The sequence below is a fragment of the Mobula birostris genome, chromosome 19, assembly GCF_030028105.1.
Source record: "Mobula birostris isolate sMobBir1 chromosome 19, sMobBir1.hap1, whole genome shotgun sequence".
Classification (NCBI taxonomy): Eukaryota; Metazoa; Chordata; class Chondrichthyes; order Myliobatiformes; family Myliobatidae; genus Mobula; species Mobula birostris.
Window position 1 is genome coordinate 52,493,581 of NC_092388.1, and position 25,116 is coordinate 52,518,696.

At 38.6% G+C, this 25,116-nt stretch overlaps 1 protein-coding gene across 3 annotated transcripts in view; it reads right to left on the minus strand.

Annotated features, from left to right (window-relative positions):
• The window catches only part of cap2 (cyclase associated actin cytoskeleton regulatory protein 2), a 202,949-nt gene that overhangs the window by 147,853 nt on the left and 29,980 nt on the right, over window positions 1-25,116 (minus strand). For all 3 annotated transcript variants that reach the window (XM_072283587.1, XM_072283588.1, XM_072283589.1), the window contains 2 exons: window positions 15,953-16,086; window positions 4,599-4,699 (listed from right to left, as the gene is read on the minus strand). In XM_072283587.1, coding sequence (XP_072139688.1) covers window positions 4,599-4,699; window positions 15,953-16,086 — 235 coding nt within the window. The remainder of the gene's footprint in view (window positions 1-4,598; window positions 4,700-15,952; window positions 16,087-25,116) is intronic.

Consider the following 25,116-nt stretch of genomic DNA (forward strand, 5'->3'; position numbering starts at 1 on the left):
CCACAGACAAATGTAACAACAGTGATAATAAAACCTGATTCTGATTCTACAGTTCCTCAAACTAACAACTTAAATACTTCTTCAGGATGGCAGTGGTGATACATGCCGACATTTTGCGGGCGGGGTTCAGAAAATTTCTAGACTTGCTTTTTCTGAACTACAGTCTCAATCTGCAGCTGCGCCATAGCATCATTTTTAGCACAATGCTTTACAGTAGCAGCAACCCAGGTTCAATTCCTGCCGCTATCTGTAAGGAATTTATACATTCTCCCCGAGACCTTTGGGTTTCTCCCGGGTGCTCCGGTTTCCTCCCACAGTTCAAAGATGTACCAGCTGGTAAGTTAATTGGTCAATTGTAAATTGTCCCATGATTAGACCATGGTTAAATCAAGGGATTGCAGGGTGGCATGGCTTGCGAGGTCAGAAGGACCTACTCTGAGCTGTCTTCTTTTGCACATTGGTTGTCCATCTTTGTGAGCAGCTTTTCATTGATCCTTTTGTATTTCTTTTTATCTATTGTGAATGCCCACAAGAAAATCTCACAGTACTAATACTCTGCTAATAAATTTACCTTGAACATCCCCAATCAGTGGGACAACTAAGTGATCCAAATCTCATGCATGGAGTTCCCTCGGTTGACATTACAAAACGTGTCCTTAAACAATACAAGATATTCATTTCAGTCAACATAATCTGAGCTGTAATGTTTTTGCTTAGTGCTCTACATTGGAGCATATAATGAAGAAAGTTAACAATAGTTAAATGTGCAGTAAATTTATGACATTAAGTGTGGTCAAGCATCAAGATAATGGCAAATTAGGGAAAAAAGGTCAATATTTTTATAATAAATGACTAATTAAAAAGGACAGGTGGTCTAAAGCTTGGTCAAAGTTGCAAGTTTTATGGAATGCCTTGAAAGAGTGCTATGGAGAATTGAGAGAGATTGCCGTGCAAATCTCTCCAATAATTCAGCAACATAAAGCTGCAGAAACAAACTAACAATTTATCAACATCTGAAATTCTCCACTGCTCAAAATGATGCTGATTGGGGGGGGGGGGGGGGAGAGAAGAGAGAGAGAGAAGGCAAGAGAAGGGTTGGAATGATCATGGCTATATGCCAAAAAAGTTCATCCCTGCAAACTATCAAGAAATCTTGTCTTTTACATAAAAGTTGATTGTCCATTGTAAAAGGAATAAGTCTGTTTTGGAACAAAGGTCTCCTTGCTAATAGAGATTTCTGTGTTTCATTATCAACATTTATCTTATTCCATAGATCAATCAAATGTGTTAATATAGGAGATTCTTTCTTTTCCTGTATCCATTTAGATTCCCATTTATATATAAAATCTTCAGGTCTATTTTCTCCTATCTTGTCTAATTCTATTTTAATCCATGCTGGTTTTCGATCATCGAAGAAAGATGCAATAAATCTAAGTTGATTTGCTTTATAATAATTTTTAAAGTTTGGAAGTTGTAACCCTCCTAACCCAAATTTACATGTCAATTTTTCCAATGATATTCTTGACATTTTACCTTTCCAAATAAATTTTCTCACATATTTATTTAACTCTTGAAAAAAATTCTGTGGCAGTTGTATTGGTAATGTTTGAAACAAATACTGTAATCTAGGAAATATATTCATTTTTACAACATTGACTCTACCTACTAATGTTATTGGTAGCATCATCCATTTGTCAAAATCTTCTTGAATTTTTTTCAATAGTGGTAAATAATTAAATTTATATAAATTCTTTACATCATTATCAAATCTTATACCTAAATACTTTATACCATTTACCAGCCATCTAAATTGGGTTACTAATCGACATTGACTGTAGTCTCCTTTAGTAAGAGGTAAAATTTCACTTTTATCCCAATTTATTTTGTAACCTGATACCTTCCCATATTCATCCAATCTAGAAGATAATTTATGTAACGAATGTTGTGGGTTTGTAGGAGATTGTTATGAACAAGGTATATTGATGTCATTTGAACAATTAAAGGATAAATATAAAATATCAAATAATACTTTCTTTTGTTACCTTCAATTAAGGGCTTACTTAAAAGGTAAGCTGTGTCAAACAATGTTTTTGCCAAAACCTGATGAAATTGAAATTTTAATTCAAAAAGGGAAAATTAAAAAATTTATTTCTTGTATGTATAATTTGATTCAAGAACAGACAATTAAACAAGGAATCCATAAGTCAAAGCAAAAATGGGAAACAGATCTGAATATTAATATTGATGAAACAAATTGGTCAAAACTTTGTCTTGACAGTATGACAAATACAATAAATGTTCAACTTAGATTAGTACAATATAATTTTTTTACACCAATTATATATTACACTACAAAAAATAAATAGATTAAATTCAGATCTATCCGATAAATGCTTTCGGTGTAATCAAGAAATCGGTACTTTTTTACATTCTACTTGGTCTTGTTTTAAAATTCAACCCTTTTGGATAAATTTAAGAGTTTTATTGGAACAAATTACTGGAACTCAACTTCCACATAACCCTGTATTATTTCTATTAGGTGATATTGAAGGGATAAAGCCAAAACTTAAATTGAATAAATATCAGAAAGAATTTATAAAAATTGCATTGGCAGTAGCTAAGAAGACTATAGCAGTTACTCGGAAATCTGATTCGTATTTAAGTATGGATCGTTGGAATAATGAAATGGCTAGTTCTATTCCACTCGAAAAAATTACTTATAATTTAAGAGATAAATATGTAACATTTTTGAATATTTAGCACCCTTATTTACAAAAGATAGGATGGCATATTTAAGTGCTCCGAAAAAGATCTTGGTCACTTGGGGAAAGTAACGAATAATTATACTAAATTTATTTTGAATTCCATGGAGCATGTGGAAACCTTCCAATACCCAGGCGGCTCTTCTTTTTTTTTTCTCTTCTTCCTTTTAGGAAGGTCTATATATGGGGGGGGCGGGGAGGGTAGATTTTATTTTTCATGTATTCTTTTTGAAAACTGAATAAAAATTATATTAAAAAAAAATCTTGTCTTTCTATCAATTGGGAAATAATCTATCATTGCCCTCTGTTAGAAACCTTACCGGATGAAAAGAACTACACCGCTTTCTGCACCCCACCCCCCCCCACTGCCAAAAATTGACCTGTAGGATTATTTGTTTGCAATTAAGGACTCTTTTCCTAGTGGACCCTGTTTTTTCACTGGCATGTCGTCAGACTTTAAACTTACAGCTGCAACATCAAACAAGCAATATGCAGTTTGTCCGCTGTGGGCCCAGCACATTGATATAATCACAGAGGAGGCACATTAGTGGCTCTGCTTTGTTAGAAATTTGAGGAGACTCAGTATGTCACTAAAGACTCTCACAAATTTCTGTAGATGTCTAGTGCAACACAGCCTGGAATGAAGCTCTAATGCATAGGACTGCAAGAGAGTGAAGAGGATGACTCAATCTATCACAGGCACAACCCTCTTCCTCAGCATCCATCACTAAGGACCCTCACCACCTAGTGCAGGTCCTCGTCTTACTACCTTCAGGGAGGAGGTACAAAAGTCTGAAAACCCACTCTCAAATGATTCAAATATATTCTTAACCTCCACTCTCAGTTTTCCAAACAGTCCATAAACATGCCCTCGTTTTATTTTGCATTATTTTTGTAATTTATGGTAATTGTATGTCCTTGCTACCTCAAAACAGTGAATTTCACATCACGAGTCAGAAATAATAAATTTTGTTTCCACTCCACAAGTAACTATGAAATTGTCACTGTATTCCAGCAGCATTAAACAGAAGTAATTCAAAATTATATTGTAAGCCCAGTACAACTGGTATTTGACAACGGACCTTACACTTCAACAAAAATATCATGCAATATGCAAAGGGATTTCTATGATATTATCTATCCCTGCCATGTTAACAAGGGACATGCGATCAGGGTTGGAAGAATTAAAGTGGGAGGCTTCCATGTAACAACTGCAAATACTGGCTCAGACCACTGAAACCAATGAACTCAATATGCTGTAGATTTTGAGATAGAGTTAAATGCAAATCAGCTTCTTCAGTATGTAATTAGATCTGTGATTTGAGATAAACTCAAAGCAAAGGGTTTCTGAGTGATAAACGTCAATAAGCAAGTGAATTTACTGGAAATGGTAACACTTCTGGAATAATTCTATAATTCAACAACAATAGAATGATGGAGCAGCTATTCAATTAATGACCTCTTGTACATTGAAGATGAACTCTTGACCACAATCCATTTCATTATAGCATCTGTACTTTATTATCTACCTGCACTGCACTTTTACTGCAACCTAACACTTTACTCTGCATTTTATTGCTTTTCCATTATACTATCATAATGTACTCATGTTTTGAAATGATCTGTATGGATGGCTCACAAAACCAATTTTTCCACTGCACCACAGTAGATACAATAATAAACCAATACCAACACTAAGTACCTAGAACATTGTAGAATTTCGTTTTATTATTGACACATTGGAAATAAATGTTAAAAATGTGGCTGCCAAACAAAATGCAATGCATCTTCAACTAAAGGTCAGCCTTCTAGAGTAATACAGACTTCTCTACTTACGTGCTGTGCCACATCTTCCCCAAGGATCTTGCTGTGCTTCATATAGTCTGCAACAACCCCCATCAGCATTACATCGAAAGCTTCCACATATGGTGCCACATCTTGAAGCACAAAGAGGAAATCAAAAAAAAAATCAATACTTAAGTTATTTTCCATTGAATGAAAACATTAGTCTTTAAATTGAGAGCAACACACACACGCAACACTGGAGGAACTTAGCAGGTCAGGCAGCATCAATGGAAATGAATAAACAGTCAATGTTTCAGGCCAAGACGTTTAATCAGGACTTTTTATTCATTTCCATATGCTTATTCATTTTCATATGTGCTGCCTGGCCTGCCAGTGCTTTCAGCATTTTGTGTGCGTTGCTTTGGATTGCCAGCATCGGCAGAATCTCATGTTTAATCTTTAAATTGAACTTAGAGGTTCTGTCGTGTAAAAAAGACACACTAGTGATCCTTCATTACTTTCTTGTTTCACTATCTAATTCTTGATTCCCATCTTTCCTGCACTTTCCTCCCAGTTTTTATAAAAACAGAAGACGCTGAAAACACTCAACAAGACTGACAGCATCCGTGCAAAGCAGAAAAGAATATTTTAGATGAGGGACTCAGCATCAGAACTGGGAAAAAGGTGAAGAAAGGTCATTTTAACTTAAGAGTTGATGGTAGGAAGGAATAGACAAAGCAAAGCACAAAAGTGGAACACCCAAAATGCTGGCCTTCATTGCCCAGCTCAATGAAGCCAAGATGAATGGAGTTTTATCATTTCATTCAAACAGTGGGAAATTCATGGAAAAATTCACCATAGTTACATAGGAAACCTTTCATACATAGGACACATGTAGTGGAGAGAAAAACTAAACAGCTAACTACATAGCTAGATTATTTAAATATGCAGCCCTGTAAGTTACTTCTCAACACAAATTCACCATGTTGTTGAAAATAGGTAGAGCAAAATAGCTCCCATTTAGGAATTCCAGTAGGACACAAACATTTGACCTCTTAACAGGGAGGTTTATGCCAGCCACATAGTTCAGCATAAAACTTGACAAAATAATCATAACAGTGGTGTTTAATATTCATCTCCAGCACAATAGTCAACCTCACTGGATGAAAAAGCAAGACATAAACCCAACCTTGACTAACAGATTCCTCTGCAAAACCCTGCTGTCTCAAGATCCGACACTGAAACTGCACTCTTTGCTGTGTTGCTTCCAGCCTCACTGTTTATTCGACTGACATTTAGAACCAACCCTCCTTGCATCTTCTGTACTTCAAACTGAATCCCAAAGGATTATTCCATAGAAGACCTCATTCATTGATGGCATCTGATGCATGTCAAAATGACAGCAGTCACTCAAGGCCTGATGCATTCAGAATTTATAGTGGCCCATACTCCCCAGAGAAAAAGTCTTTCTCTGAGCAAAGTCCATGAAGATTAGACTTCAACCAAGACAGCCCTCACAGATCTGTGAATTTCTGCAATCTCAAGCATAGCTTCACACATAGGCCTAGCTTTCTTTGCCTCCACCACCCCGCCACCCCGCCCCCGGTCATAAACTATTTCTTAGACTCAAGATCATTCCAGGCCACTGCAACAAGTTACTGCCACATCAATATTTTGGCAATTCTACACTATGGAGATATAATGTTCAATTCTCAGACTCCATCTATTTTCCTTCAGCCTAAAAAATCCTTACATAGAAACCTCCTGACCATAACATGAGGGGCTCTATGCACACCCCTTCCCCCACACACAAAAAATGCCTCCAGACAATATTCTCCACCAATTTTGCCTGGTTACACCTGATCCCTAGAAGCATTTTCCTCACTGCTCCAATCATTGTAGCATCCACTCTTAAGACATCACCCTTCAATTGGCCAAAGAGTGTTTTTTTTTTATTAGCACATGTCATTTTAAGGGTAGTTTCTGAAAGTCACAGCTGCCAGATTGAGTGCAGCCATCAGCAAAGTTTTGCAATGGATCATTGGAACATTTGTGCTAAAACTGACACATTACATTCTGATACGTACAAGGAAGCTTGCTGTTCCAGCCGCCACACATTCACATTCTTCATGAGACTTGCAAAATGATACTAGCTCAGCTCCATTAAAAAATGGAGAGATAGACAGAGGGTTAGGTAGACTAAACAATATTGCATTCATAAAAAGTCTTTTCATAACTGCAAGCCATTCCAGTGCCAGTTAAGTAGTTTTGAAGAAAAATTACAATCACGTAGGCACACTGTAAAATCTAGGGTGCATGAAAATGATCCATTGTTTAAAAAACTACATAGAGTAACACAGGAGATAAGACTAGGTTTCCTCTGTGACTATAGCACTACATAACCAAGTGATTAACAGACACACTACCACAACTGTAAATGCTGAAACTTCAAATACTGGAAATACTCATGCCAGTTGGCATCTGCAAAGAGAAAGACAAAATCTTTCACGTTAAAGGCCTTCCTTTATAATAAGTCAATTGTTTTAACTAAGGATAACCAGCCATCATCCAAACAATCTCAAATCTGTAATTCTCAAGTAACATTACTTATGCTTGTTCTTATAACATGCATGTCAATTTCTGACAAGAATCCAAAATATTGATACTAGATGGATGTTAAAAATAGATTAAAAGTTTAATTAGTACATTAGTTTCATCAGAAAGGTTTTCATTGAATTGAATTTCAAAGATGTCACTCAACTACAATTGAAAATCCCTACAAAGGAATGGAGCATCATACTTCCTAACTCTTCACTAAAACTTGGATCAAATATTGGACTTATTTTAAATCTCAATTTTTAAAACCACAGCCATATATTAGAACCACAAGTTGTTTCTTATACCCAGTTGGGTTAAAGAGATCGCAGCTCATCATTTCAAAGCCTCATGCTATTCTCTCCAGTCCCTTTCATTATTGAATACCCTGCTGGAGGTGCTTCAAGACTTGATTCACTCCAGGCTGCTTTAACCCTAAATGGGCTGCTACCATTTTTCCTTGAAGTTGCAATAAATATAGAAAGCAATAAACTTTTTTGTTGACTTGCTTAATCTCACAATATCTCCAACTGCCTATGCATTTTTGCAGGATGATTACAGTTGTAAATGGGGAAATGAAGCAACTTATTAGCATTTGTGGTACCTTCAGAACATTTTAATAATGACAGTTGAAGCACAAGCAGGAGCAAAATCGCTGGGGAAAAATAGCATCTGCTCTACATTGAACAAAGCCTGAAAGGGATTCCAATGGAAATGCACTCCCTCCCTGAAATGTCAGCCCAAAACATGTGGTCAGGTTTCCACAGCAGGGGCTTGAATTCGCAACTTAAAACTACAACACTCTTGTTTCAAAGAACAACCCCAACTTACCCAATCTGTTCTCATAACTTACACACAAGCAGAATACCCCTTGGCCTCACTCTGTTGAATAAATACTGCACTTCCTTTTGACAAAAGTTAACCTTCAAATCAAGTCCCCATCTAAAGCAACGTCAAGCCCATTACAACAGCCTCTTCTGGCAGCAAAACTTCTAGCATATTTCCAGGGGAAAAAATCCAATTTATTTCCTCATTAAACAAAAGAAAAACAATAGTGGGATTCCAGAAAACTTATCGATGCACTGTGATGACAAAACATTGCACACATATCTTCATTTAACAGGGCTTTTGATAGCCATGCTTTATCTGTTGATCTGCCATGTATTAGTACAAGACGACTTTAACAAGAACCCAATAGTTATTCACTTACTGCATTTATTTGCAATGATTTTTATACACATCTAACAAGATGTGTAGAAAAGAAAAAGATATCAAAGGGTCATTAGACAATTTCTTGGAACATGCAGTACTTGTGTTACTCAAATGTTAGGAATAAGGTGAATTGATCCTTGGATTGGATAAACAAGGTAAAACATCACAAAGAAAGATCCAACCCATAACTTAGCACAGACCACCACCACAGCAAGGGGCCCTGGCATGCAATTTGTTGGAGCTGTTTCACAGAATCCCATTTACAGAACAGCCAAATTAATATCTTCTTTAACATCCAGTCCTAGCAACATAGTCAGAATTATCTCTATACCCTCTCTCATGCTGACACATCCTTCCTGTAGTAAAGTGGTGTCCAGAACTGTGCACAGTACAGTGGATTCCAGTAAATCAGGACACACCAGGACCAGTATATTTTGTCCCAATGAAACTGCTGCCTCAATTAACCATGTTTCATGGAAATAGTTTAAAAAGGTATTTTTTTAAAAAAAAGACAAGCTATTGTTTAACTGAAATACAGAACATTACAAATACACACTACTACAGTACTATAAAACTGTTTATTAGTTCCTAAGTTATCAACAGAATTCATCTAGTATGCTGCTGTATTTTTTAATTGACCGAAAAAAATCAGGCAATGGACTGCCTTCGTACAATGCTTTCGGTGAATGCATCCTTGAAATCTTCATTTTCATTGTAACGTTCAAGATGATTGTGAATACCTTCAAATTCTTTATAGTTCACAACTTGAAGTAGTGAAATTGCTTCATTTTCACTCCTGGCCATTTCTAGAATCTCAAAGCCTGAATGTTTGAAACTACGTTGAGCAGAACAGCTCTGAATTTTCTTATGGCTCATTTCTCATCAACTATCAGCGACAAAAATCACCGCTTTTTAAACACAAACACATACAACTGATGCTATTTTAAAACTGTTCACAGCAAGCACAGAGTAGTGTCCAATGCCCACACAGTGCACGCATAGAATGCTAGCTAGAAGCTGTTCAGCAATGGTCTTCTGTCACAATTGAGTGGCATAGTGTCCCCAATAAACGAAGGGAATCCCAGTTATTTCCTTGATTAGTTTTTTTTTTTTTTTTTTAAAAGTTATCCCAAATAAGTGTCGTCCTGATTAACCAATGGCCTAGTTAAACAGAATCCACTGTACTTGAGGATTAGCAAGATAAGAGATTTGTTCTCGTGATGTTATTAATGAGTAGCTGTCTCCAAGATCTGGTGCAGTACAGAAGTGCTGCACTTTGCATCAGAAGTGGTTGGTATTTGTGTGGATACAGTATTAGCATGATCCCAAAAGATACAGCATGTTAAGCATAGACCATGCAGAATAATGATTGAAGGGAAGATTTTTGAGATTAGTGGTCAGATAATGCTTTGTAACTTACATTGCTCTGCAAGCTTAACATTCTGTACTGTACTCCTGGTGGCATTAATATACTCAACCTTAAATGGTACCAAGTATGCCTCAAGGTTCTACCGTTCCGTCAAGAAAATTTTGAATGAACACAAGCAGGATCCTGTTTTGTTATTCATACTTCCAAGCTGCTAATTAAATGTTTATCATGCCTGAAACAGCTTTAGAAATCTACCCAATTATTCCCATTGTTTGCCCATAGCCCTATAGCTTTCTGTATCCAACATATAACTAATATCATTGGCATGGCAGCACAGCCCTTTACAGAGCAAGTTACAAGATCGAGGTTTAAACACTGCTGTTGTCAGTAAGGAGCTTGTATATTCTCACTGTGACAGCCTGGGTTTCTTCCAGATGCTCCAGTTTCCTCCCACATCCAAAGATGTACGTGTCAGGGTTTGAGAGTTTGTGGGGGGGGGGGGGGGAGGGAATGCTATTTTGGCACTGGAAGTGCAGCTGCATTTGCAGGCTCTTCACTGCAGAGTGGGGAACTGAGGCTTTAGCTCGAGAGGCTTTGGTGAGAAGCAGCCAAGGGTAAAGCAAGTTCCTTTCTTTGTCTATTAGTGCCTGGTTAAAAGTAGTGAGAATGGATCCAGGATCAATGGTCAGATGTAGGAGATCTGAGAGACCTCCAGTTTTCCTGAGAGCAATATCTGAGAGAAGTGCATCTGGGTGCAGTGCCTTACAACTGTGTTAGGAAACGGGAGCTGCAGCTGGATGGCCTTTAGCTCGTACAGGAGATAGAGGAGCTGATAGACAAGAGCCACAGGGAGGTAGTCACAACTCAGTTTCAGGAGGCAAGTAAGTTAGGTATATGTCAGGAGAGGGGACCAGAAAAGTATAAAGTATCCCCGTGGCCATTCCCTTTGATAACAAGGCTTTGGATACTGTTTGGAGGGGGGGGGGGGGGAGGAATACGACTTACTAGGGGAAAGCCACATTAATTAAGTCTCTGAGACAGACCCCAGCTCTGTGGCTCAAGGGAAGGTGGGAGAAGAGGACAGTGATGGTGATCGGTAATTTAATAGTTAGGAGAGTAGACAGGAGATTCTGTGGATGTGAAAGAGACTCCCAGATGGTACACTGCCTGCCAGGTGCCAGGGCCAAGGATGTCTCAGATCAGGACAACAGCATTCTAAAAGGGGAGCGTGAACAGCCAGAAGTTGTGTTATATATTGATAACAAAGACAAGGGTAGGAAAGGGGATGAAGAACTGAAGAGAGTATGGGTAGGAAGCTGAAAAGCAGGACCCCTGGGGAGTATTCTCTGGATTGCTGCTTCTGCCACACGCCAGTGAGGGCAAGTGAAGGATGATTTGGCAGATGAATGTGCAACTGAGGAATTGCCACAGGGGCAGGGTTTCAGATTTGTGGATCATTGGGATCTCTTCTGAAGAATATTCGACCTGTACAAAAAGGACAGGTTACACCTGAACTTGAGGGGGACCAATATCAATACGGGTAGGTTTGTCAGAGTATTTAGGCAGGGTTCAAACAAGTTTAGCAGGGACACAGGATTCAGAGTGATAGGTCAGAGGATGGAGCAGTTGGTGTTGAGGTAGATGCAGTGAATAGAGAAACTTAGAAAGGATAGGCAGTTGATAGGGAAAAATTGTAATCAGTTGTGTGGGTCAAAGTGTGTCAATTTTAATGCAAAAATCATGGATGAGGGTGATGAACTTAAAGCATAGGTTAGTACATTGAACTACAACAATGTGGCCTTTACGGAGACCTGGATGTCACAAGGGCAGGAGTGTCTGCTGGATGTTCCGGGGTTTCGATGTTTCAAAAAGGGACAGGGAGGAGGTAAGAGAGGTGGGAAAGTGCAATGCCAGTTAGGGATAGTGTCACATCTGTAGAAAGGAAAGGCATCATGGAAGGATCGTGCACTGAGCTGTGTGATTGGAAGACAGAAACAGGAAGAGAACTCTCTCTCTTTTGGAAGTATTCTATAGACCCCTCAATAGCAACAAAGACTCTGAGAAACAGATCTGGATAGAAATTTTGTTGTCATGGGTGCCTTGAAGTTCCCTAATACTGATTGGCACCTCCTTAGTGCAAATACGCCAGATGGGCCAGAATTTGTTAGGTATATCCAGGAAGGAGTTCTGATATAATATGTGGACAGACGGCCTAGGCAATGAAACTGGTTAAGTATCATATCTCAGTGAGTAAGCATTTCGGAACCAATGATCACAACTCTCACACCTTTACAACAGCCTTGGAGAGGGATAACAGCAGACAGTATAATCCAGTCCTGCCGCAGGGTTTCAGCCCAAAATGTCGACTGTACTTTTTTCTCCCAATAGATGCTGCCTAGCCTGCTGAGTTCCTCCAGCATTGTGTGTGGGGGGCTCGGATTTCCAGTATATAAACCATATAACAATTACAGCATGGAAACAGGCCATCTCGGCCCTTCTAGTCCGTGCCGAACTCTTACTCTCACCTACTCCCACTGACCTGCACTCAGCCCATAACCCTCCATTCCTTTCCTGTCCATATAGCTGTCCAATTTAACTTTAAACAACAACATCGAACCTACCTCAACCACTTCTGCTGGAAGCTCGTTCCACACAGCCACCACTCTGAGTAAAGAAGTTCCCCCTCATGTTATCCCTAAACTTTTGCCCTTTAACTCTCAACTCATGTCCCCTCGTTTGAATCTCCCCCACTTCTCAATGGAAAAAGCCTATCCATGTCAACGCTATCTATTCCCCTCATAATTTTAAATACTTCTATCAAGTCCCCCCTCAACCTTCTGCGTTCCAATGAATAAAGACCCAACTTGTTCAACCTTTCTCTGTGACTTAGGAGATGAAATCCAGGTAAACCCACATCTGCAGATTTTCTCGTTTGTGACCGTATAATCCTATTAGGCAGGAACTTGAGAGGTGAAATTGGAAACAGATATATGCAGGAAGTGCACATCTGAGATGTGAAGGTTGTTTAGGGGTATTTGCATAGGGTTCTGGATAGGTTGGTCCCACTGAGGCAGGGCAAGGATGGTAGGGTGAAGGAACATGATTGACAAGAGATTGGAACATCTAGTCAAGAGAAAGAAAGAAGCTTACTTAAGATGTAGGAAGCAAGAATCAGACAGGGCTTTAGAGAATTACAAGTTAGCCAGGAAGGAGCTTAAGAATAGACAGAGCTACAAGAGGGCATGAGAAGGCCTTGGCAAGTAGGATGAAGGAAAACTCCCAGGTGTTTTACAAGTGTGAAGAACAGGAAGTTGACTAGTGTGAGGGCAAGACTGATCAGCGATAGAAGAGGAAACATGCCTGGAGTGGGAGGAGGTCGGTAGGTCCGTAGGTCCTTAATGAAAGCTTCAATATTCATCAGTGAGAGGGACGTTGACAAATGGGAGGACAGTATAGATCAGGCAAACGTGCTGGAGCATGTGAATGGTAAGAAAGAGAATATGATGGAACCTTTGAAGAGTGTAAGATAGGCAAGTCCAGGCCAGGCAAAATATACCCCAGGGTTACTACAGGAAGCGAGACAAAAGATTGCTGCATCCTTGGCATTTACCCTTGCATCATCACTGGCTGCAGGAGTAGCATCAGATGACTGGAAAACAACAAATATTTTCCTTTGTTAAAGAAAGGGAGTAGGGATACCCTGGGAGTTATAGGCCATTAAGTCTTGTTTCAGTGGTGGGAAAACTAATGGAGAAGATTCTTTGAGACAGGATTTACAAGCATTTGGAGAAGTATAGTCTGGTTAGAGATGGTCAGATGTCTTTGTGAGGAGCAGATGAAGCCTCACAAGCCTGAATGAGTTCTTTGAGGATATGACAAAGCACATTGATGAAGATAGAGTAGTGGATGTGATGTATATGGATTTTAGTAAGGCATTTAATAAGGTTCCTCATGGTAACCTCATTCATCAAGTCAGGAAGCATGGGATTCAGGGTACAATGTGGAATTGACTTGCCCTTAGAAGGAAAAAGTAGATGGAGATTATCCTGCCTGAAGGTCGGTGACCAGTTGTCTTCAACAGGGATCTGCTCTGGAACGCATGCTCTTTGATTTTTATCAATGACTTGCATGAGGATGCACTGTTAAGAAACCGTGTGGTGTGTTGGCCTTCATTTCTTAAGGGATTGATTTCAGGAGCTATGAGGTAATACTGCAGCTCTATAAAACCCTGATAGACCACACTTGGAATATTGTGCTCAGTCCTGGTCACCTTAATACAGGAAGAATGTGGAAGCTTTAGAGGGTGCAGAGGAGATTAAGCAGGTTTATCCCAGATTGGAAAGCATGTCTTACAAGGATAGTTGAATGAGCTATGGCTTTTCTCTTCGGAAAGGAGCAGGATGAGAGGCGACTTGTTAGAGGCATACAACACGATAACAGGCATAGATCAAGTGGATAGATAGAGACCTTTTCCCCAGTGCAAGAATGGTTAATACATCAGGGCATCATTTTATGGTGATTGGAGGAAGATGTAGGGGGAACGTCAGAGTTAAGTTTTTTTTTTGATTACACACAGAACATCATAATATAGCCCTTCAGCCCACAATGTTGTGCCAATCTTTTAATCTACTCCAAGACAAAACTAAACTTTTTCTACGTAACCCTTCATTTTCCTATTATTCACATGTCTGTCTAAGAGCTTCTAAAATGCCACTAAGGTACCAGCCTCTACCGTGACCCCTGGCAGGGCATTCCACACACTCACCCCTCTGTGTAAAGAACTTACCTCTAACTTCTCCCTGTACTCTTTTCCAATCACCTTAAAATTATGCCTCCTTATATCAAACATTTCTGCCCTGGGGGGAGGGGGGTCTCTAGCTATCTATTGTATCTATGCTTCATCATATTGTACACCTGTCAAGTCATCCTTCTTCGCTCCAAAGAGAAAAGCCCTAGCTTGCTCAGACTATCTTCATAAAACATGCCTTCTCATCCAGGGAGCATCCTGGTATTAACCTTCTATTAACTCTATATTCTGCCTTCCAAAATAAATCACTTCACACTTTTTGCATTGAACTCCATTTGCAACTTCTCAGCCCACCTTTGCAACCTGTCAATGTCCCATTGCAACCTACAACACACCTCCATACTATCCACAACTTCACCAACCTTTGTGTCATCTGCAAACTTACTAACTCATCTTTGTCTATTTCCTCATCCAGGTCATTTATATATTAAAAAAAAATCACAAAGGGCAGAGGTCCCAGAACAAATCCTTGCGGAACACCACTCACTGGTCACCGAGCTACGGGCAGAATACTCTCCATCTACTACCATCCTCTGACTTCCATGGGCAAACCCATTCTGTATCCATACAGCCAGATTTCCGAGGATCCCAACACTCCTGACTTTCTGAATAAGCCTACAAAGGGGAATCTTATTAGCGCCTTACTAAAATCCATATACACCACATCCACTGCTCTACCTTCAAAGTGCTTCATCATATCCTCGAAGAATTCAATCAAGCTCATGAGACACAACTTACCCCTCGCACAAACCTATCCTGACGATCCCTAATCAGACTCTGCTTCTCCAAATACTCTAAATCCTGACTCTATGAATCCTCTCCATCAATTTACCCACCAATGAAGAAAGAATCAATGGTACATAATTCCCAGATTTTCCTTACTCCTGATCAGTCCTATCCCTGGCCATCCTCTCGTTCCTCAAATACATGTTGAGCCCCTTGGTGTTCCCCTTAATCCTACTCACCAAGGGCTTCTCATGCCTCCCCTTCTAACACCAATTCCATTCTTCAGCTCCTTCCTGGGGATGAAGGAGTGGTGGACACATTGAACATGCTGCCAGGAGCAGTGGTGAAGACAGATACATTAGGGACATGTAAATAACTCTTAGATAGGCACATGGATGATAGAAAAATGAAGGGCTACGTGGGAGGAAAGAGTCAGATTGATCTTAGTATAGACTGAAGAGTAAGCACAACATCGTGGGCCAAAGGGCTTGTACTGTTATGTAATGTACTCTATCTTGTTGAATGTTTGTTCTGAATCTGCTGCTTCCATCTTTTCAGTAGTGCTATACGGATCTTAAAATAATCTCCTTTAAAAAAATCTCACCCCCTTTCCCAGTTATTTGGACAACTAGTTTAAGTTATTCTCTAGTCATTAATAATTATACAAGCATGAACGCAAGATTTCCGAAATAGTACCTCCACTATCTCCATTCACTGCATTGGAACCAGAGGTCGGAACACCCGGTACTTTAAAAGATGCTAACTCCAGTCTTTCCACAGATTTCTCCAAACGTTCCACCAAATCCTCTAACTCAGCCATTATGGATATTCTGAAAGAAATATACAAAATATGAAACAAGCGTGTTCAGTGATTAATATTAGGAATATGTTATAACTTATGTAATAAAAGGACACAGTTAACTCTTTAGCAACCCAATTATCCAATATATGAAAATATGCTCAAACAAAGATATTAAAATAAACATAGCCTCCAATTGTGAAACTCTCCTTGCATCATGGACTGAGAATAGTGGGAAAATATAGGCAGGCGCCCCATATTTTACATGATTTAACAGGTTACATTCCTTACAGAACAAATGTTTCCATGAATTTGATTACATATATTGTAATGCTAAACTTTATTGTTCTTGTTAAATGAAAGCACGAACACCAGGAGATCATAAAGTGCATTTATTATTACTGTGTTTTGAAGGGATACAATTACTCAGTTATCAACAGATACCTAATGCTACAGGTTCAAGCACTGGAATTTGTTCATAATCAGATAAAGAGCAGATCAGTAATCTTTAATACCATTGCCTCAGGTAGAAATTTATTAATACAGCCACCAAAAAAAATGCTATGTTAAGTTGAAAGAATTGTTTTAAATCAATATAGTTTTCTGGTATAATGTCATTGAATTTTGAGGATTTTTAAAAAATGGAGAATCTGAAAATATTGCTGATGTATCATTCAATACAGAGCTTCCTATTTATTATAAGCATTGCTCTCATCTGCAGACTTGATTTAAAAGCAAAATTAAGAAAATGGCAAGTTGCCAAGATCTTGCATGCTATTAAAGAACAAGCATTGCCAATAATAACAGAGGTTATTAGAGAGAAAGCAGCATCTTAACAGTGCAAACAACATTAATTATAAAAGGTTTGCTCCTGGAGTCCAAAGACAAAAGTCTTGGCTCCTGGATCCTGAAGTCATTAACTTTTCTAAATGATCAAACTATTAGCATCCTCCTCCATTACTTCTTGGCTTAGAAATATTTAAATGGATGAATGGTTTTCCTTACCATCTCCAAGCACACGGTATTCCATTGACATTCAGAACAATATTGATCATCTATTCTTCAGCGCAACAGAAATACAAACTGGCCATCTTTAATGGTGGGGGGGGGAGTGAATGTTCAAGCACTGGAATTTGTTCATAAATCAGATACTTCCAGCCTACCCCCAACCACCTTTAGATCTGTACAACTAATTCTGACAGACAACAGAGCAAACAGGATGTCTATCATCGTACCTGTACAACTAATTTGGTAGCTTATCCAGATAGACTACCAAGTTAGTTGCATACTGTTGATAGAAGAATTAGTGAATTTGTCTTTGTATTTCTTCATAATATATTCAAATTCAAAAGGCTATTATTTAATTGGTAAACTAAGCATTGCTAAATAACATTCAAACTTTGGTCACTCGCTTAATGCACTTCATTGTCATAAAAGGAGAGTTAAAATATGACTAATAAATTAACTGGTATTTGTCTCCAGATGTTAATAAAGAATTTAGATAGCTTTACTCTTCCCAAGTCCGAAGCCAAGAACATTCACAAATACCATTCGAACATTTTCTCTCTCTGAACAACTTTGAGTGCATTCATCACGTAAGCAAGGTAGCCCACAGTGCTGCTTGCAAGACCACACTCAAGAGCATCAAGGCTCCTACTAAAAACAATCATCCAAGTTAGTTACACTGCCTCTGAAAAACTATTTCATGAAATCACCTTCCAGATATTTTGAAACTGATGATGGATGAGTTCTATTAATATATTACCTTAATATATTACATCATCAATTTGACGAACAAGTATAAATCAACCTTAACAATGATCAGAGAGGCACAGAGAGAATCTGTATTTACCGACAAGTAACCTTTATGGTCTCAACTAAAAAGCACATGGATTCACAAACTAACTATTTGTGTGCACCCCCACTAGAATCCCCTGACCCTCCACGAACAGTCAATGAAGAGAAAAGTTAGTCAGGAAAGGAGTCCATGCTGGTCGGGTGTTCCTCGTGTGTCCTCCTCATCCGCGATGGTTGCTGAGGATTCATCGCTGTTATGTATTTGTAGCACCTGACTCAGTGTTCCTCACCAGTGGAACTGATGGATCTCCGCACCATTGTCTCACAGTCAACTGACCTACCAGGGTCGCCTTCTTACTGGCTGCAACCAGCATTGTTCCATGGCTTCTGTCGCCCATCCTTGTGCCTCTGTTCCTTTCAACTCTGACTGATTCAAACCAGTCAAAACTTGGTGACCCAGACACCGAGTCTGACGAGATTACAATCACTTCTGTGCTAAATCTGCCACTTTACATAATAAATAACTACTCCTCTAAGTGTGGTTTCAGGAGTAGCAGGTCATTAGCTGAAGCTCCTTGTGTTCACATTCAATGCTCTGATTAGATTATGCCAGAGCAAGAAACAGTTCAGAGTCCACAAAATGGGGGAGAAAACATAGACAATTGGTTTGTCTACTCCCACTGTCCTTGATTCATCTGAATACACATTTCTAGACTGTAGTTCTTCTTGTCTACTTCCATTGTCCTTGATTCATCTCAATCCACTGATTAGTGGATTGTAGTTCCTTCTGGCCAACACTCCTGATAAATATCTGATGGGTGGAAGACAGACCCCGATGGATCCGCTCAGCTGCCCTCACAATCCTTTGTAGGGACTTGAGTCAGGTGCCTTGCAATTCCCATACCATGATGGTGCACCTGTAATAACTGGTTAAAACTGGAGGAGGGGGGCTCACTCGCATCAATCTCCTCAGGAAGTGGAGGTGATGTTAAAGGACTAGGTGAGATCATCTTATGTTCATTCCCAGAACTTGGTGCTCTTAACTCTCTCCACAGAGCAGTGATATCCCATGAGGACTGGTCAGCCTGCACTTTCCTAAAGTCCACAATCATTTCTTTGGTCTTGTCCACGCTGAGGCTCAAGTTGCAACACAACCTCTTGACTTTTGACACAATGCCTTCACTAATAAAAGCAGGCATTCCACAAGAATTCTTCACCACCCAAATCGACCTGTGTAGCCACTTTCAAAGAGCGATGAACTTGGATCCCAAGATCTCTCTGCTCAGCAGCACTTAAGGATCTTGCCCTGAATAGTGTACTGTCTCCTTGCATTTGCCCTACCAAGGTGCAACACCTCACATTTACCTGGGTTAAATTCCATCTGCCATTTCTCTGCCCATAGCTGCAACTGATCTGTATCGCACTGCATTCTCTGCCAGTCTGCTACACAATCTACAACTCCACCAATCTTGGTATCAGCCACAAACTTACTAACCCAGATGTGAAATGAAGTTGCAATATGGTCAAAGAAAATGGACTGCTGCAACACAGGTAGTAAGTATACCATTAAAGTAACAGATCTTTACCTGCATCAGACAATTTACTGAAAAAAATTTTTAATACATTATATCTTACATCAAACACATATCCTTTTAAGATACAAAAATAGGCAACAAAAGATAATATTTGATTGAACTACATTACCAAAAGAGATTAAAGCTTGAGGAAAGGGAACACTTCAGAATTTGGAGAGGTTGTCGGTGGGGGGGTGGGGGGGTGGGGGGGTGGGGGGGGGTGGAAGGACCAAGAAATTGATGAGGTTTTCCTTATACAAAAATACAGGAAACAGAATACAAAAATAATCATTCACAAAGCATAAAATAGATTGTAAAAGTTTCAATAGAAGTATAAAAAAGAGCAGAGAAATTAAACAAATGTTTTGGAAATAGTGGAGAGCAACAAGTAGTAGGAACAAAATAGTGGAAATCAGCAGTAGTTTAATAGGGGTAAAAGTCAAATCAATAATTTGCTTTAAGACTTTGAAAGATGGACAGCAGATATACTCATAGTCATTTTCCAAAATGGCAGATTCCAGAACAGTTGAAAGATTAGAAGGTACCAAATTTAGCTTCACTACATAGACCCTAAGATATAGGAACGGAATTAGGCCATTTGGCCCAGAGTCTGCTTCCCCATTTCATCATGGCTGATCCAATTTTCCTCTCAGCCCCAATCTCCTGCCTTCTCCCCATATCCCTTCATGCCCTGATTAATCAACCTCTGCCTTAAATATATATAAAGACAGCCTCCACAGCTGCCTGTGGCAAAGAATTCCACAGATTCACCACTCTCCGGCTAAAGAAATTCCTTCTCATCTCTATTCTAAAAGGACGCTTCTCTATTGAAGCTGTGTCGTCTGGTCTTAGACTCTCTCACCATAGGAAACATCCTCTCCACATCCACTCAGTTTGAAAGGTTTCAATTAGGTCACACCTCATTCTTCTGAAATCTAGTGGATACAAGCCCAGAGTTATCAAACTCTCTTCACTGACAAGCCATTCAATCCTGGAATCATTTTCATGAACTTCCTTTGAATCCTCTCCAGTTTCAGCACATTCTTTTGAAGGGTAGGGGCCCCAAACCTGCTCATACTACTCCCAGTGAGGCCTCACCAGTGCTTTATAAAGTTTCAACATTACATCCTTGCTTTTATATTCTAGTCCTCTTGAAATGAATGTTAACACTGCATTTGCCTTCCTCACAAGGACTCACCCTGCATAACAACTTCCAAGTCTCTTTGCACCTCAGCTTTAAGCATTTTCTCTCCATTTAGAAAATAGTCAATCCTTTAATTTTTTTCTACCAAAATGCATGACCATACACTTGCCAACACAGTATTCCATCTGCCATTTCTTTGCCCATTCTCCTAATCTGTCTGAGTCCTTATGTAGCCTCTTTACTACCTCAAAATTACCTGCCCCTCCATCTATCTTATCAACTGCAAACTTTTCAACAAGGCCTTCAATTCCATCACCTAAATTACTGACATATAACATAAAAAGAATTGGTCCCAACAGATCCCTGTGGATCACCACTCGTCACCGGCATTCCCACTCTTTGCCTCCTGCCAATCAGCTATTCATGCTAGAATCTTTCCTGTAATAACATGGGCTCGTAGCTTGTTAAGCAGCATCACGTATAGCACCTTATCAAAGGATTCTGAAAATCCAAGTATACAACATCAACATTCTCCTTTCCCTCTCCCACTTGTTATTTCTTCAAAGAATTCCAACAGATTTGTCAGGCAAGATTTTCCCCTGAGGAAACCATACTGACTACGACCTATTTTATCATGTGCCTCCAAGTACCCCAAGACCTCACCCTTAGTAATCGACTCTAACATCTTCCCAGCCACTGAGGTCAGATTAACTGGCCTAAATAATACTATTCTTTTGCACATCTGGTCAGATGCTAATTGTATTTCATTGGCTTTGTATCTGTACTCGGCACAATGACAATAAAGTTGAATCTAATCTAATCTATAATTTCCTTTCTTCTGTCTCTCCCTTCTTGAAGAGTTGAGTGACATTTGCAATTTTCCAGACTTACGGAACCATTCCAGAATCCAGTGATTCTTGAAAGATCACTATTAATACCTCCACAATCTTCAACCACCACTTTCAGAACTCAGGGGTGTACACCATCTGAACCAGGCGACTCATCTCCCTTCAAACCTTTGTTTCCCCAGAACCTTCTCCCTAGTAATGGTAACTTTACCCACTTCATGACCCCTGACACCTGAAACTTCCATCATACTTCTAGTGTCTTCCAGAGCGAAGACTGATGCAAAATACTTATTCAGTTAATCTGCCATTTCATTTACCTCCATTACTACCTCTCCAGCATAGTTTTCCAGCAGTCCAATATCCACTTTTGCCTGTCCTTTACACTTTATGTATCTGAAGAAACTTTGGTTATTCTCTTTAATATCACTGATCATCTTACTTTCGTATTCCATCTTTGCCTTCTTAATTACTTATGACTTTTTTAGTTGCCTTCTGTTGGCTTTTAAAAGCTTCCTAATCCTCTAACTTCCCACTAATTTTTGCTCAATTATGTGCCCTCTCTTTGGCTTTTATATTGGCTTTGACTTCTTATTAGCCACGGCTGTGTCACCTTTCCTTTAGAATACTTCTACCTCTGATATGTATCCTATGCCTTCTGAATTACTTCCAGAAATTCCAGTCATTGCTGCTCTGCCATCATCCCTGCCAGTGTTCTTTTCCAATCAACTCTGGCCAAATTCTCTCTCATGTCTGTAATTCCCTTTACTCCACTGTAATACTAATACATCTGACTTTAGCTTCTCCTTCTCAAATTTCAGGATGAGTTCGATCATATTATGATCACTTTCCCCTAAGGGTTCTTTTACCTTAGGCTATCTAATCAATTCTGGTTCATTGCACAACACCTGATCCAGAACAGTTGATCCTCTAGTGGGCTCAACCACGAGCTGCTCTAAAAAGCCATCTCTAGGTACTCTAGAAATTCCTTCCTAATTGTGTCCAAAATATTAAATATCGAATATTAATTGCCCAGTAATAGAATCTTAAATTCGGCAATGCTAAACCACCATCTTTCTTGGACTTCTGTAGATACTTTTTTAACTTAACCTGGGATTTTTATTCTGCCATATATACGAGGAAATTTTAGAATCAATAGCATCAAAAAAAGATTTAGGAATAAAAATTGGTACCGCTTGAAATAGATATAAAAATTTAGGTAGAATAATCATTTTAATAGCATTGATTCGGCCAATCAGTGAGAGAGACAATGGGGACCATTTAGAAAGCAATTGTTTAACCTGACCAATTAACATTAAAAAATTGAGCTTAAGTCAGTCCTTATGCCTCTTAGCAATTTTAACCCTCAAATAAGTACAATAGTCAGTAATCAATCTAAATGGCGAACATCTATAAATGGGAGACTGCATATTTAATGGAAAAAGTTCACTCTAAGATTCAATTTGTAACCATATACTAAACTGAGCAAGCAGAGATAATACTGCCAGAATGGATTTCTCAGGGTTAGAAATATATAATGGTAAATCATCTGCATATAGTGATAATTTAAGAATCTCATTCCCACAGGTAATACCAAACAGATTAGTTAAGTCACGAATAGCAATAGCTAACGGTTCCAGGGCAATATTCGATATTTAATATTTTGGACACAAGATTGGGACATAATTCCAAGCCCACATTGGGCAAACCTTGAAGGTTACTCTGCACAAGGGTTTTCATTGGTTTCTATTTTCAGAACTTTACTTCCCTTTGTGTTTTCTAAATTGAATAAACAATTGGTTAATCGAATAATTAAACACACATTACAAATATGGTTCCAATTTCGTAAATCTTTTGGTTTAAACAAATTTATATTATCAAGCCCTATTATATCTAATATTTTTCCAACCCTCTGTTACGGATCAAGCCTTTTTGATATGGAAAATGAAGAGTATAACATGTTTCCGTGATTTATTTTTGAATAACTGTTTCATGTCTCTTGAACAGTTGTCTAATAAATATAACTTGCCCAGATCCCTTTTTTTTTTTAGATATTTACAAATAAGAAACTTTTTAAATACCACGCTGCCTACCTTTCCGATTCCATATTCAACTGATATCACGGGAAAAAATTTAGGTTTAAATCCTTATCAGAAGGGATTAATAGCAACTATTTATGATATAATTATGAAAATACAGCCAGGTATATCTGATAAAATTAAAAATGAATGGGAAAGGGAACCAACTTCACTTACCTATAGAGAAATGGGAGAAAATTTTTCAATTAGTTAGCCCTTCCTCTATTTGTGCTAAACATACGTTGATACAATTTAAGGTAGTACATAGGGCCCACATGTCTAAAGATAAACTAGCTCATTCTTACTCCCATATAAATCCTATTTGTGACAGATATCAAACTGAGGTGGCTTCTTTGACTCGTATATTCTGGTCCTGCCCTCTCTTGGAAAAATTTTGGAAAGATATTTTTCATATTATTTCAACAGTTTTGCATTTTGATTTACAACCCCATCCTATTACGGCAATTTTTGGTTTGCCAATGACGGAACATAGGTTTTTATCCTCTTCAGCTCGTCAGATGATTATATTTGTTACATTAACAGCCAGAATATCCATTTTATTGTATTGGAAAGAGACCAATCCCCCTACTACATTTCAATGGTTTTCCCAAACTATATCATGTTTAAATTTAGAAAAAATAGAAGTGTCATTTTTGATCCTTTGGTTAAATTTGAAGAGACTTGGAAGCCATTTATTCAACATTTTCATATGATGTAGTTTGACCTTTTCCGGATCCTTTTAATTAACTTAGAATATACGAATAGAGGAGCGGAGTTGACAACATTAATGAATGTATTCGATCTAATATATTGGTTCAGTCTTGTTTTGTTCTGTTTGGTTTGTTTTTGGGTCTAGTAATTTACTTTTTTCTTAGGTTTTTGGGGGTTTTTCTTTGTGATATCCTTTTCATTTCTTTTTTCTTCATAAATAATTATATCAAGAGTTTGGAAGTCTATTACACGTGCACTATTTGTAGTTTCTCTTGTATAGGTTTATTACCAATAACGCAATTTCAATCTCTTTGTATCACTACTGTTACTATGTTTATGAACTTGAAAACTAATAATAAGATTTTTTAAAAAAAGAAATTCCTTCCTCCTACAATCCAGCACCAATCTGACTTTCCCAACCTACCTGCACATTGAACTCCCCCCACAACTTTTGTAACATTGCCCTTTTGGCATGCATTCTCCATCTCCCGTTGTAATTTATAGGCTACATCCTTACTACTGTTTGGGGGTCTGTGTGCAATTCCCATCAGGGTCTTTTTACCCTTGCAGCTTCTTAGCTCTATCCACAATGATTCAACACCTTCTGACCCTATATCACCTCTTTCTAACGACTTGATTTCATTTTTTTTAAAAAACCAGAGTAACGCTGCCCTACTGCCTATCCTTTTGATACAATGTATATCCTTGTGTATTCTTTCACTCATGATTCAGTGATGCCTACAACATCATACCTGCCAATCTGCAGCTGTGCTACAAACTCATTTACTTTATTCTGTATACAGTGCACATTCAGATACAACTTCAGTCCTGTATTCACTGTTTTTGATTTCATCCACCTTTTATGGGTGCAACTCATCCAGCGGACCTATCAACAGCCCTCTCTACACATTG